The 17,287-nt window shown below is 31.4% G+C and overlaps 1 protein-coding gene across 2 annotated transcripts in view; it reads right to left on the reverse strand.

Moving 5' to 3' along the window:
• LOC119835042 (cerebellar degeneration-related protein 2-like) overlaps positions 1 to 17,287 on the reverse strand; it is a 61,684-nt gene that overhangs the window by 16,936 nt on the left and 27,461 nt on the right. The window contains exon 1 of one of the 2 annotated variants that reach the window (XM_038359637.1): positions 2,362 to 2,756. The exons of the other annotated variant lie outside the window; for it this stretch is intronic. Coding sequence (XP_038215565.1) covers positions 2,362 to 2,443 — 82 coding nt within the window. The 5' untranslated portion in view covers positions 2,444 to 2,756. Of the gene's footprint in view, positions 1 to 2,361; positions 2,757 to 17,287 lie in introns of those variants that run through there. 2 annotated transcript variants of the gene reach the window in all.

The following is a 17,287-nucleotide window of genomic DNA, read 5'->3' on the forward strand; positions in this document are numbered from 1 at the left end:
GCGAACTTATTGTAATGAGCACGTTTGTGTCAGTTTTTCCCAAGGAACTGCGCCGTTACATTATAATTATAATTCTTAAACTTATTTTATTGCATAAGTAATAAAGACTGAGATTTGTATTACATTTAAATTAGATATGTATATGTAATAGTCGTATAGTTGGGTGTTACTTCAACTTCATTTGTATTAGGTATACCTACAAAATTAATAATTCAATACAAAAAAGTTTATAATTAAAACAGAGGTTCAACAAAATTATTGTTTTATCTTGTTAAAATTTGCACACAAAGATACATTTGTCAAACACCAACGTACAAACTCTTGTATAGATATAAGTATAATATCAAAAATATGTTCTCCTCATTGTTCAATAATTTATGGGTCAAACACATTATTTGATCAGCTTTTGATAAAACGTATCAACAATTAAATTCCTACATTGTAAAATAGCACGATTGCATTGAGGTTTTATTGAGGTTATATTTTAGAGTTTCCAAGTATTGCTTTGATTAAAAACAACAATAGAAGTTACAAGGAATGTGATATCGATAAGTATAAAGTCAAATCTTGCATATGTTCACGTGATATTTTTGGCTAGACCAATAAAATTGGCCTCATAGCATTAAACGATTAAGCAACAATGATAGTATGTGTCCACGAGTAATCAATAACGATTAATTAGTGTTATCTATGGTTTACTGTAACTGACGACCTGTGATTAAAGTAAATTTTTAATTGTGGCGTCAGCTGGCAACAATCAGCTGCTTAACAGCTGAATCCGCAGAAAAATTATTTCTTTTGTAGCAACCCTCAATTCACGTCGCGTAATTTATTCGACATTAGCATTTCCTCTCGGTTTCGTCCTGTTTCTAGTGGGGAAAAAAAATGCCCTATGCGTATAGTATTATATTTTATGTGCCTATGTCTTCACCAAAGTAGGTACTTTGAAAAAGGGTCTATAATTAAAATACTTGGTATTTTTTTAAGGTACCTAAACGAAATTTATTAGGAAAAAAATCGTATGAATATTCTATTTGTGTTAGCTTTAGCGTTTAGCTACCAAATTAGTTTTTGTGGGATAGGTAACAAACATCCATACATTCATCCACATTTACATACTTTCGTGTTTATAATGTCAGTAAGATTATTGCTATATTTATATATGTATATATTTTCATATTGCAATTGTCAATTGCCACTCTAAAAATATAACGTATTCAGAAAACTATTATAATAAAATATTCATAAATTATTAAAAAGGTCAGCGTATAAACATACTGCGCATATTGTCTTATACATTACATAACGAATGCCCCTTTTAAAAGGGGTCAGACTGCAGCCACTTGCACCAGATGTATGATTGGTCGCATTATAAATTCGAGGCAAAAAGTCAAAAAGGATTGCATTTCATCAACCGGTTCCAAAGGGGAGTCGGTATCGATTTTAAAACCCTATAAAGACTAAGGGAGCTGGGGTGAACGCACCACGCGACACGCTACGCGGATCAGTCTCAACTCTCAAGGATGCTTCGCTAAATGCGAATACCATCTGCCTGAGCCTTCAGGAGCTATAGGAATATTACATCAAATGATTTAATATCACTTATTGCTATTTTCAAATCCCTCTTAACCCGCAAAATATATTGTCTAGAATACTATCAGAAGTTGAAATATGTGAAATGTGAATTTAAATTCTAAGGACTTTATTTTGAAATATGTAAAGATGAAAATTATAATATTTCAACAACCGGTTATTGAAATGTGAAACCAAATATTATCTGCGCTATGTCAAGTTAGAATCTATTAGATTAATGAGATTATTTATGGAATTACTTAGCGTATACTTACATTATAATGATATTATAATAAGCTAATGTATGTTAGAGAATTGATAATTTTAGAATATTGATTTTTGAAATTTAAAATACGTACATTTTTATTATATGAGACGTGGTCACATTCGTAAAAATGTTTTTCTTTTTTTATTGAAATGAGTACATATCATCACATTTCCTTTGTCCCCTGGTTTAGATAGGTTGTCTTACTGGTAGAAATATGAAAAAATGTCTGCTATACATTCAAGTTGTACGTATTGAATTGTATATAAATTATGTTTGGCATAATAATCACATGAGTCACTATGGAAAAGTATTCAAACAATGAGGCATTACTTGGCGTGTAAACACGACGCCCTGTCTCCAATGTCAGCTGCGCGGAAAATCAATATTCTTCGGACTATTTGGTGAGATTGATCACGTTGCAGACTCCCAGCAAACTTAATGAAAAAGTGTATATGCCCTTTCTTTAGTCAAGATTAATATTTTAAAAGTTTATTGTATACGTTTCATTTTTAAGCACTCACCATCCAGCATGCACCGGCGAGAATTAATGCCTTCTTCATCGAAATCCTCTAGTATCCCAGATTTATCCCGCGCCACATCCATGATTCACACACCATTAAGCACTAAATCACATTAATGCACTATCACAGTAAATGCTATCACATGTTTTAGCGACCACGAGGATATTTAATAAATATTTTAAATAGACAACTATCGCGCACAGTCCGTTCAATGTCAGTATCGAGTGGACAATCAATTATGCGACACCTAAAGAGGAGTCGTGTCGCAAGACTCGCAAGCAGAAACGAACTCGAAAACGCAGGGCGCATGCGGATTTCGCCTGCGTTTTTTGTATAGCACGCATGCCGCATGCGCGGGCTAAAATGCTTGTCGATATGGCGAGGCGTAGTGGCGTCGACGGGACGATCTGCATCACTGAACACGACACTATACTCTGTAGATCGCACTTCATGTGGAACGTTAAATCAATTGCTCACCAACGTTAATTGACCAAGGACATTATGAATTAATATAATACGAAAGTTGCGTGAATAACAGCCAATCAACATTTCATATGTTTTTGTAACATGTATTTGTTTTCATAGAAAAAAAAGAAAGAAAGAAATTTTAAATAAATTTATTCAGTACATAAAAAAACTTATGAATTAATAAAACAAAAATAACACTATTATTCAACTACACAAAATTGCTAATGCATTTTAACAGGCGCATAAAATTTTCAATTTTTAACATGACCGACGTAATTTGATTCTTTTTATTATACTATATATGCAATACCGAAAGAATAACGCGACTTTTATCACAGAAAACATTGCTGCCCCCTATGGGATTGCCTTCCGGGCCGGGATCCCTACCGCCCCCCAAGCTACCCCACTGTCACAATATACAATAAAAAAGAAAATGTAAATCAGTCTAACGGTTTTCACGTGATTGACGCACATACAAGCAGACAAACAGAAAAAAATGTATACCATTGTTTTGGAGTATAAAATGCCCATATTGCATAGCAATTACTGTTTTAAGAATAAAATCTAATGAATAGAAATAGACTGCTGACTCGGTACTTATTCCTGTTACATTATAGGCATAGATTTTTGTGTACAATCTTGTATATTACATTGAATATGCATTTTAAGAATTGTTTAGCAATAAATACTTTATAAAAAGTATTATACTTTTTCAAAAGTCGATCGCTTATTTTTTAATATCAAGTATTACACTCATCTTTGTTATCATAACTGCTAGTAATACTCCTTTCCGTTCGCAAATCTTAATATAGTTTTGAGATTATATAATTTGGGAATAAATAGGAGGCAGATCTAGCAATTTAGCTCGTATTATTTATGGCTTTACTATAAAGCAAGTTATAAGGAAACATAAAGTCAGATTTATTAATGAAGTAGATAGTTAAAGAGAATATCATACAATGAAATTACCTTTTGGAGTTTGAAGAACATGTATTAACTTATGTCTGCTTATGTAGAACTTATGGTTAGCTATAAATATTTATTCCGTATAAATAATGACATCATTGCTTTATGTGGTTCTTATTTACCGAGTTTAAAGTCCGTCTCTACGTAAATAAAGTTTACATAGACATATAGTGATGTGGAAGATATATAAAGAACTTGTTGGATTCGATTTTTTACCATACACATGTTAATTATGTTTAAGAATTCACTATGGACAGTGTAGACTTTACGACTTTAAGAAATTTAAAACCATCGTTGCTTTCTCTATTACTTTGGTTTAAAAAAAATGATTCACAAAATTTTACTTCTAGGTAATTTATTAACACTTTGGATATGTAACAAGTTACAAGGAGTGCAAGAAAGCATGCCCATGGATTTTTTTTTGGTGGTGGATCGGGATATCCAGCAATGTAATGAACATTATACGACTATCCTTATTTATTTTACGATGAAGACAATTCTGATGATATTGTACCCATTCAAGGAATTATGGTACATTTATGTATTAATTATACGATGTACGTTAGTGAAATCTGAAAATACACGCCCATTTCAATAGACTTAGACTAGACTTACGAATAAATAAGTGAAAGTTTTATTTACAGAAATAAGTTTTGACCACCTGTTAAATACTAACTATAGATAGTTATGATTATTAATTACATAATTTGTCAAATAGAGTCAGGCGGTGGAAGTAAATCCAAAGAATAACACCATTATGCTAGTTATAATATCATTGACGCTGATAATAAAATTAGTTCAATTGCCTAATCGTTAATCAGATAAGACTTTGAACCGGATAATAAATAAAATCGATTATTATTTACGTAATCAATGAATCACAATTGATGTTCGGATATATATTACGTTTAAGATTAACAATGGTTCATTCAGGTACATTACAATGGTCACATTATTTTATTGGCCGGGAGCGAAAGCTCCTTGCGTAAGAGAATGTAAACGGCTCTTAAAATCATTAATAGACCAAACTAATGACTTACATCATTCTTTGAAGAGCGCCGAGACAACAATGGTCTTTACGAGCATGTTTTGTTGTAAAATTTTATAATTGAATAAAACATCACAATAATTACGAAATCCGAGACTGTCTTGATATTCTGTGATCGTAGTTTTGGTGTATAATTTATGATTCGAAATATATCATTATGATTCAATCTTATGAAAATATATACGTACATAATATTTGATAAATAATACCTATATGACTCATCATTATTGAGGGTCATAGTGGTCAAAGGTAGACCTGTTCGTTTTTGTCGAAAACTGTACAATTGGTTTATACTTTTTATTAATAAAACTCTTATAAATAATTATTTATTTAAATTTTGAGTACCTACGTATTGGTTGTTCATATATCCAAGATGTGACACAGATAAAAATAATAAAACGGGTGACAAATGATTTTGTTTTTACACACGAAAAATAACTAATAGTTATTGATATGAAAAGAGTATTGTACAACATTTGTGCTTGCTAAAAAATACAGGCTAATTAATGACTCGGTATTACTCAAGTGAATTCCAAATTAACTTAAAGACATTAAATTTTTAGAAAGAAAATTGCGGTTCAGCACATTAAATTTATTCACAAAGGCATTGGTGATTTGCAACATTAATAATATTTAAAAATTTTAATTTAAGTTTTCGTAGTCCTCATTTACTCTTTTTATTGATTTAGCCATGTCGTAATTTGATGTTTATCTTTGCTTAGCTCAAATAACATGATAGTAAATTTATCAATGTCCAAAACCGAAGTCCACGTCAGGCCACAGTCTTCAAAATAGGTAACTACGGTATCTGTGTCCTCATTGGGTAATACATAGTTTTAGAGGTATAGTTGTTACTTTTTCAATGTTAGTCGATAAAGGTTTAGATAATATTATCTTTTTAATGGCATGCACTTATTATCACTAACAAATATTCAAAAGTGTACAATTAGCACTTAAGCTTGATTAAATTAGTACTTGACTCAAATAGACATAATTATTATACAGTCTGGTATCGATAAAATCAAGACATATAATTCACATGAGAATAATCCATGTTTTAGGACGGAGTTGCAACACAAAGATGATTTTTCCTGTCGTGTATAAAATTATGTTCCAATTAACATAAAACATGTTTAACCAATTATGTATAATGTATCAGTTAATCATTGAAAGAGGTCACTAATTTATTCGATTACATATTACACAAAAGACCTAAAAATAACATTTGCGTTTTCTTCTAACTATTAGATCATTTTACGGTAAAAAAATCCATCAAGATCGACAGTGTTTAACGTGTTACAGAGGAATGTGCCACACGCGATGTTCAATAATTGAGTTGATTGCATTGCTCCGATTCAAGATTAGATTACCAGCTTATTACAGGTGAGGTTTTGTCGCCGCGCGGCTTCGTGAGATGTGAAATCTATTGTTTACTAGAAGAATCATCTTTCGATAAGCAAATGATCGGTCCCACAAATTGAACGTAAAGACATATTTTTATGTGCGAATTTCTATTGTTTTTTTCCTCGTCTTGGGAAAGTGTGGCTTTTAATTTTGCGTTTTAATTAGGTACAAGATATAAGGATTTTATTACGAGCCTCCAGTATTCTTTTATAGTTTGCTTCTTGAAATGTCAATAAATACAATGTTTTGATAATTTATTGTTTTCTTAATACTAAAACGAAAAACAAAGAATATTCGCACATGTCTTTACTTTTTTACGTAATGATTAAATTATTCAGAAATAAGATAAATGTTTTAATTAATTGGTTAGAAAATGCATAACAAATTTGAATATGATATAATGATTTGAAACATCTAATTATTAAGGAAACTGAGCCCGTTTGTAATGTTTATCGTAATTCCTAAAGACTCTTAATGGAAATCGGTTACAAAACAGCAACAGATCAATCTAATATGGTGTCTCATCAACGTGGAATGCATGTATGTAGCACAATTCCGTTGGTAATCCGCTAGTAAATCGCATTAGAGTAATGCGGACGGATTATCTAATTAAATTCTCACCGCATACCAAAGCATAAAATGTTTATGTGTTATTCACTTTCAATATATGTGACAATTTAAATTATATATAGAGAAATTATTTCTGTATATAATGTTTTAAAAGGGTCGGAAAATTTCCCTTTTTTCAATGAAGAGGTTGTTTTAGCATGTAATTTTTTTTTTTTGTATTTTGAAATAAGATAATAATTATTAATAAAAATTTAACAGAATTCAAAATCATTCAAAAGCCAAAGATAAATTAATATAATTATTATAAGCGCTACCCACTCATCTATTTGAAATCGATGCCAGCCAAGTCTAATAGCAATGGTAGTAGATAGATAGAACAACCTTCTTATCTTCACTGACTATGTTGCTACGATTATTTTTGCAATAAAATTACTTTATAATTATAAATTTATTTAATTAACTTTATAAAATTAAGTGGGTAACACGAAATCTTCAATTCCCGATTGGGACTCACAAAAAATATCTTAGCAGGACACAGAAGGCTGATCGCCTACTTGTCCATTATAAAAAATCGATCAATGAAGTAGTTGTATATGATCATCTGATGTATGGAGATGTATACACCTGGAATATGGAGAGGTATACACCTCTCCATATTCCAGATGATCATCACCCTACTAGGAAACACGGGACGTTACTTATTTAACTCAAAATCTGATTTATGTGTTTTTAAGATTATTGTGTCCTCGTTTTGAGTACTGGTATTTTTACGCCTTGGTGCAAATGTGGTCAATGTTATTCGACTATTATTCTCATAAAATATTTCATTTTTAGGGACAGTTACAGTGTTAATTACAAACAATAATATCTACAGTATATCTGTAGATTCCTACATGCTACGTAGTTAAATGAAAACCTATAAAACATAAACATTTCTTGTCTATTATACACCTTCCTACTTGAAATTTAGCAAAGATGTATTTCTCATCCCATTTGTCGGGAATATAACTTGTTTAAAGTTAACTAAGTAATCTACAGTTTGTTAGTTATCTAAATAATAATAATTATATAACGATATTCTCGCACAAACATATTAATCACCGCAGGACGAAAATTGTGTAACTAAAAAGTTGTATTGAAGAATTTTACAAACAATGTGATTGCTAATATTATGATGCAATTCAATATTGTTCTGACATTTGCTAATGACCGTCAACTGTACAAAATTTACACTAAAGTTAATATTTTTGCATATAAATCAGAATATTTATTATGTCTTTTGAGGTCCTTATCTCATATCCTGCATCAAAATACATGAAAATTAAAAATACATGTGGAATGGATATGCACAACAGATTTGATTTTTTATAAAATTATATACCACTGTTATTCATAAATGATTAATTTTATTTAAGATATTACTCGGTTTATGTTAATCACTTAATAAATTGCATTTTCAATATGCGAATTTGAGAAAAATAATTGTGAAATCGAAGAAATAATTAATCTTAAAGATTTTTGCTATATAGCAGCTATATGCAGCGATGATGGGGTAGTAAAGGCTAGTAAGTTTTTATTCACCCTTATCCAGTCCATCCTTTTTTTTTTCCATTATCAATAGTTTCCCTATCCTTTACCCCATAAAAGCGGGCAACGCATTTGCAGCGGTCCTACCTCTGGTAATATATGGTTATAGATAGTATTGCCGTGCAAATACTGTTTTAAAAGACTTATTGTGCATATTCAAAATGCAGTTAGAGACTTTTGTGTTTATAGAAATTTGACAAGGGCGGGAATAATTTATGCTTATATGTTTTTTTTTTTCTAGTCAATAGGGAATCTAGGCTGCCGCCTAAGATGGTGTAATGAAAAGGTTGAAAAATACTAATAATTAGTAAGTAAGAGTTTTTTTTTATTCCTGATAGGGAAGCGCTTGACCACAACTTCGCCTGATGGTAAGCTGAATGAAGATGGTAAGAGTAAATAGTACAACCCTCATAGATGCCTGTGTCCCAGCAGTTGAAACATAAATGGGCTGATGATGAAGAGTAAATAGTAATTTTGTGGACTTTTAATCTAGGTATATCATAATTATTGAATTTTTTTATTGTATTTATTCATATAATTGTTCTTTCGACAATGTATGTAATATGTAAATTAATTGAAAAAAAAAGGATAACTATTATATTACTATAGCATATATAAAATATGTAAGGAATCCTCTGGAAAATTGTATTTTAATACTGGGAGACAAAATTATAATCCGATAAATAGATAAGGCAGAATTTTATTACGCCTGTCAATATTGTACAAGCAAGATTGAAGTTGCATTTAAAAAAAGCAAATAAATTCATTTTAGCCCCTTCATTTTTGGTTTTTAAAAAAACCAAACAACTATAATATCGAATTATATACAATTGGTAAACATTTATATTTCCACATGGTTTAAAATTTCGAACGTATTTGTTTTGTATTGTAAATTAAATCTAAAAAAATTCAATAAGAATTTAATTGAACAGTCATAATATCTTACAGTTTCAGTGTTCACATTGTTAGTCTAAATTGAAGCTTTTCGATATTAAGTCATATGCTTAACTACCTTACCACCTCTGGTCATTTTATCAAAAAGTAGAGACTTTCGTTAAAAGTCTGGCAGGGCGCAAAATACAAATCATCTTTATGTTCATAAAATCGATCAATAGAGTGAATATTAAAAATACTAATCGATATTACTATTTGATGCATACTTAACTATGCACCATTTATCTTGATAAAGAAAAATAATAAGTGTAAAAATTTTAATATCATGCACAAGCGACCTCGGGCACACTAATAAAGCGCCCAAAGCTATAACCAATATCAAGAGTAATTTCAATTTTCAATAAGGAAGCCGCCATTTTGACGTAACTCGGATAGTGAAACAATGAGGGAAATCTGGGGAGCCGATCTATGCTTTGAAAGGCTGGTGCGATCTGTCTCTCCGCTTAAAAGATAAATCTTGCTCTTGAAAGGGCAACAGTATGGACTTGGTGAAAGTGAAGTTGTTTCATGTGGACGTCCCATCTTGTGTAAGTGTCGATGGCACTTTTCTTGTAACTCGTATATGTAATAAGATGCATATGTATATACGTATGTATATATATTTGCCTTTATGATTCTTCCGGTTTCGTATGAAAATAAAAGATTAGAGAAACAATTAACGAAGAGTTAATAACTTCTAAATTTTATATTTGTATATTTAGATAAGCTTTTATTACATGTAAATTGAGAGTGTTATTATTTATTTATTCTTTATTGCACAGCGCAATAAAGAATTAATAATTAATGAAATTTGCAAACCAGTTACTATTTTGGCAAGTTTTACTTTGCCTCGTTTTAATATCATTATTTAGGTAAATAATATGTTAAAATCTGTAGATATCTAATTTTACTGTTAGTCACAAATATTTCTGCTCTGTGATATATTAAAATTATACTTCAAATAATGATAATGAAAACGATTCACACAGACATTAAATACTTAATGCCTTTTGATAATGGCTTTTATGTAAATCAGTTTACTATTAATAAATTTTACGTTAGTTAATATGATATCCATAATTAATAGTATATAAAGTTAATGTAAAGTCGGTTATCAAAATCAACATTAAAAAAAAAACAATTATCAGCTTCCTATGTTATGAAATAGATTTAATATTAGCCGCGGGTTTTGTGTGGGCGAATGGTAATCAAGCACTGAAGTACAACACAACTGAATTGATTATTGTGTCTCATGAATACTAGTTGTAATTCATGTTGCATTACGTAAGCCCTGATCATTCTCATTTAATTGTAAGTACGCCATAACTCAACATTAGAAACCTTATTCGATAAGTTCCTATCCTGAAAGCAGGAAGCAGCCTGTTGAATAAATTTCATAATTGTAGATACTATTTACAGACTGATAAAAAGAGACAAGACCTGTAATGTACCTGTCATGAAATACTCTTTGTCTTCTTTTGTGTACCGTTGCTATACAAAATATTATAAATATAACATAAACTTCAATTTCAGACAAGAAAAGAAAACATCAGAGCAATGAATACCACCTATTATATGCTTATAACCTAATTTATTGTATAGTGTTCCACAGATTTTTTTTCCGATCGACAGCAAACGGCGCACTTTAAAGTTAATAAAGAACTAGTGAAGCTCCTTAGCAATTGGAACTAGTCTATAATAAGAATAAAAACATTAAGATTTCATTCCGTCAAATTTTATTTATGTGTGAGAGGATAAATTTACGAGATACACTTAGATACGTTCGCTAGAATCGTGAGAAACTCTCTCCTAGTCCTCAATAGTAGTGACTTATAGGAGAACAATTAATAAACAAGATAGGCTTATCACATATTATGTAATGGATCTCACGCTGTAACAATATGGTGTTAATGAACTGATCTCTTTTTTAAACACCACTTGATAGAAATCAGACTTCAATACTATGGGTTTGGTGATGCAAAAAATATACTCGTAAATAGCATAACAAAGCCGTTTGATACAATGGTATAATAGATTTGAAATATTGTTCAATACTGCGTAATAGTTTTTAAAGCGAATGAAAGAGAGCGGTTGTAAAGTCAACATGAACAAAATAGGCCGCGATTCTTTTTTCTTGTGAAGATATTAAGTCTATCAAGTCAGATAGATTAAACAAAATTCATCTACAGCTATTTCAATCACGAAGTCAAATCGAGTGTAGCAAAAATAGTGCTTATGTGGAAAACAAATATATGTAATTGGGTTCAAAGACAGCACTATCGTTACTTTCGCCGACAAATCTTGTATCCGTGAGACCTAAAACGTGAAACCTTTATGGAATATTAAACTATCAGATCTGCGTCCGATTTTAAATGGATAACCCAGTTCCACCGAATTAAGCGATAAATGTATTCTCTTCACCTTGTATAATGATAATGCACACTTGTTTATTTGTATTTCACGGATAAAAACTCACAACAATACAAATATACCGATAGTGACATATTAATTAATTAAATCTTATCTACAAGACACGTTTATTTGACAAAAAAAAACCGCATAAAATTGTAAATCAACGAAAGATCTCAAACGCACAAATAAAAGTAAATCATTACGCTTTGATATGTTTTTCGTCATACTATTGCCGAGTAAATATTACAAGTGGACATAAAGCGGACACTTCCTTACTTTTAAATGTTGGCAATACTGTGTTTTAAGTAAGTACAGATAATTATTATTTAATATTTTTTGTTTCATAAGACTATTTGCCGACGTTGAAAGAGGTAAGTGGGTTTATATTAAAACAATACATGAACAATGTATCGTTCATGAACTGAATACAATTAATGAAATAATTTAAAAGATACTTTGTATCAAGATGCAAAGCATATATAAATGATAAAAAAAATGGTTGCCTGTAAAGTCGGTTTTACGGGCGAAGATTTTACGTGACAACGACTTTTTCGGTAGAATATTTATTGATATGAATATTATTAAATTGCATAATAGAAACAAGGAATTGAATGAAAATAAGAATTGCACAAATTTTAACTATAGAAAATATATTTTGTTTACTAAAAAGACAGAGTCAGAGACACAAGCACGCGCCGATTCAATGCGCCTAATTCTCTAGTGCTGCGCGGACCGATCATAGTTCGGTGACTCATCGTAACGTTACCGGGCGTTACACTTTTTCATGAGTGACTCCGAGCCGCAACCTAATTTAAGACGTTGTCACGTCAAAAAAGGGATGTGATCGGGCCATATGCATTTCACATCTGATACACTGTCAATTTCCTCGGAACAGATAAATTATATAGGGCCTTCTGTGTCCAGACCGAGAGAGTTTGTCCCTACACAGATAATAGAATACCATACTATGTCCCTACCATTACCCTTATCGAATTTAAAAGCGTTCAAACCTAAGCTCACGCGTTAAAGTTAAAGCATAAGACCTATATATAAGATTAAATATATTTAAAAAAATTAGTGGTATTCATATTCTGTTGCTGAAGAGTACCTATTTATAATACGTTGATGTGGCATTTAATAATTAAATAATATATACTACACACAAGTCCAGCACAACATAGGAAACGAAACATACATCTACTTTCAACAACATTCAAGCTAATTTTAGCAGTATTATATTGTCAAAGGCATTAAAATGAAGCACTGTTTGCACAACTAAATAAACAGCCTAAAACGCTAAACATTGTTTCAAAGATAACATAGAAAAAGACCAAAACTAGGTCATGCTCACAAAAGCCGAGTCCTTACACGTACCGGACTAAATTGTATCCACGTGATAAGAATGACTGGGTTGCATAATAAAAGAAGCTGTGATTGAAACTTGTTCTCATAAATTATACCTGTCCATTGAAACTCTAGCGTTTATTTAACGTGAAAGGATCATTAAAAGTTAAGGCAGACCTGTCACGATCCTAAATGAAGTCGATAAAACTTGATGTAGCCTAACTGATTATATAAACATAGAACATGTATCTGTGTACATTGTTGGAATACTTATGGTTTTTTAATTAAAACGGAGTATCAAGTGATATATTCATGTATTAGACAATCATCACGGAAACTAATTTTAAAAGTTTAACCAAAAACTCCTTAAAAATAATTTATTTCTCTTAGGTTTTTATATATGAAAGCGTGATAAAGAAAATAGCACATGAAAAGCCTTTTAAATAACCCGTTGAAATATAAGCATTAAAAAAATATAAGGCATTTTAACTTCAAAGACTTAAGTAACTTGTTAATTTTATCTTAAAAGTTTATAGTCACACGAATTTGTTTTTTAGAAAAGCTTTCATTAATTTATTGTTATCAATAATTAATATAAATTAAATAGCTAATCTTACATTCAGTTGAAATCCTTGTTCATTGCAATAAATTGTTCGACGAACACGTAGTTAATACTTAATAGTAGTCAGCAGGTTGTTACCTGGAACAAAACAGCAATATAAATTATTTTATCTCAATGTTTTATACGAGGAAAGTGTACCTTTAATAGTTTCAATGTTGCTAAGGCTGGTTAAATTACTTTTACCAATAACTTCTCACGATGCATAGTAAATCTTCAATGTCGATGTGAGATACATTAAACTATCGTGTGAAATAGGGTTTACGATGTAGTAGTAGTAGGTTTTTTAATATATATTGAAATCAAAAATCTGTAATAGAAATAGAAATCTGCTAATTCAGAATAGCTTTTTAATATAGAGATTAATATAATTATGGAAAAAATAAACCGTAAATTCTATAAGTACCTTTAAATGTTAATACGGATGATAACTTCTCTTTTATATACTTACGAGACCTGAACTATAGGTTTAAAATGTTAAAATACTTTAATCGCATATATGGATTTAGTCTCGTATGTGGTAAATGCTACTTATATAACTGAGTTAGTCAATATCATAAGTTACATTTGTTACAAGTTTCTCGATTTCATTTGTTAAATCTAGCTTGAACATAGCAACCCTGACTGGGCGTGTCTCGTGTGTACTGCAACTTTCATTGCCATTTTAGGATTGGTCAAAGACCTTTAATAGGCCCGCTGTTTTTATACCCATTTATAGGGATATATCGAAAATAATTGCACAAAATTAGGTTATGACTTGCTATTTTGAGAGTAAAACAGTGCACGAAAAACTGTGAGAGTTTAAAAAATTCAACTTATGGGAATTCTTTACTTAATGATGATATATCCTCTTTTGTTTAACAATGAAATAAATACGTACAATAAAATGATATTAAATGTGCCTGTAAATAAAAACGTTATTTCTTAATCTTGCCACAAGTTTATTAATTCTAAGTTTAAAGCTCATTCGGCAAACGTTTTCAAGCTAAATATATTTAACTAAACTAGACTAAATATACTATTTCAGTACTAAAACATATATTTAATATTGTTATTTTATACATCAGATTTAATACCGAAAGATTTCAAGGCAACGAAGTAACATTACCTCGTTGATAGCATGAAGAATCTGTTGACAATCGCGGACCGCTCAAAAACTATTTCCTTATGCAATGAATGGCAAAAACAGAAAATTTTTGCTAATAAAACATATGCTGTCAATCAATAGTAACGTAATATGGAGATATCGCGCAATAGCTTCGGATTACTCGTAAATTTTTTTCACGCTTCGTTAGAATGTTTGGTTTATCTTTCATCACGTGAAACATATACACCTCTTACGAAATTTTAGGAAATAAAAGTATATTTCGCTACTGCATTCGTCATTTTTGCTAACGAAATGGACATTCATTGTAAAAAAGCGTTTGATGCGGCATTGGTTATATGTTATGGTGCCTATGTCTGTACAAGTAAAGATTTCCACATAAGCCAGTTAGCGTTACAAATAAATCGTTAGAGTAGTAGTAGAATCAGAGACAATAATTAAAATTTAAAGTATGCTCTGTTTCTCCTAAATATATAATATTTGAGATCTTGTATTGTCATTAAAACTTTTCATCACCGTCGAAAATAGATATTTTCGACATTATGAAGTTGGCTTCCTTATTTAAACAAAAACTTATTTTGATATATTATACTTTATACGAACCAAGTCAAATATCCATCAAATATTTTATTACACACATTCACGCGCGTACCTTCAGATCTATTGTATCGGGTTAGACTTCCGAAAGGTAATATATAACAGCTATTAAGGGAAACCAAACTGCAATTCACCTGACAATAATTTATACCATATATGGCCTGATGATGCAATTGATGTCAAGATATGAACCATCACAGCGTAACGAGATATCTGGTTTAAGTTAAAGTAAATGTGGGTGTGGTACGCAATGATTCGAGCGAATTCTTGACAGTAATGATTTGTAATTATAGCAGGAAACGATTTGAGGAAATGACGATAGTTACAACATTTCGGTGTCCCGGTATGCTAATATTCTCACGACAATTGATCATCATTTAAAAATCATTAAGAATCTTGTTGGTTCGTAAGACCTGAATAATCTTTTATTACTCTAATTTGATAGTTAAATCTGTGTGTGAGCGACGATTCATACTTTGATTTGTTAAAAATATCCGCTATATAGATAATTTTTAAATATATTAATATTTAAAAATTAAATAATGTGCTAGATGTATCGCATAAATTTATTACATTCTATTATGTACATATAATATGTGTCTGCGTCTTTATACTACATCTCTAAGCCTTGCATTTATTAAAAAAAAAATGTGTCTACTTACTTGGAGATACAATCTTTTTTACCTTATCAATTTCATCCTAATTAAAAACTTCAAAGACAAAGTTTGTCTTATTCTTTCATCGACATATCGCTTATGCTATTTAATAGTTGACAAGTATTATACAATATCCCGCCCTTTACAACTAACCAGTTTTATTTACTCGCTGTCGAAAGTAATTGTGCGTTAATTACGTTTGTCGCTTCGTATTCCGCTACAAAAGGTCGGTGTTACTCCAATCATGAAAGCGATCGCTCTCAATAATATCATTTGCGTTTACGATACAGGTGCTATGGATTCGCTTGTTAAGCTACTCTATCACTATTTACTACCATAATATAATGCTTAAGAGTTTGTTTATTTGTTGGAACGCAGTGATCTCAGGAACTACCGAACTGATACAAATTTGTTTGCAGAGTTGTATGATCCTTGAGTAACCACGTAACATTAGCGAAGCCGGGGTGGACCTCTAGTTTGTAAATAGAAAAATTATTTCTCAATAATGTACCTAAGTGTGTTTGTTTCAATCATGCCTGAAGGAATAAACGGATGTGATAGAACTTGGCAAGATTAATAATAATAAGTATATAAACATAGCTTTTATTAAAATCTCTTCTGTGCTGGCTGGTCGTAAACTATGGGGTGTGATGGTTGACTATCATCTTTCAACCAAAGCCAACCTCACCTGCCCGCGGTGCACCCTGCTGACCAACGAACGAGGCTCTGGCGATTTCTTATAACAGTGGTAGAGCTACAGCTATGCACAGTTCTGTGTGTAGCACGACGGGGCTGTAGCTTGTCCGGGGAAGTACCACTGTCTCACGGAACACCGGCGTGAAGCATTCCCTTGCGTTTCGTACGAGTTAGTGAGACTGCCGGATGCCCACATCCCCTTCGCCCTTAAATATTATGACAGCGGTACTTAATAGAAAACTACCCCAGGAGGGTACTAGCACTCATGTTTCTAGAGAATCCCTCCCTGAGCTCAGTAACTCAGGCTGCCCCACGTATTCTGGGGGGGGCAAGTTTCCGCGCTTTTATTCTGCCAAGGGTAAAAAAATTAAACATCTTTCGGCAACCCCCACTTCAACACTATCGGTGGACTTTTGTAATATTGGGGGACTAAACTCAAACCCTGATGCTGTACACCACCATCTGGAGACAGCCAAACCGGCCTTACTTTTTTTAACGGAGACTCAGATCTCTTCTCCTGC

Source organism: Zerene cesonia, chromosome 20, assembly GCF_012273895.1.
Source record: "Zerene cesonia ecotype Mississippi chromosome 20, Zerene_cesonia_1.1, whole genome shotgun sequence".
Taxonomy (NCBI): Eukaryota; Metazoa; Arthropoda; class Insecta; order Lepidoptera; family Pieridae; genus Zerene; species Zerene cesonia.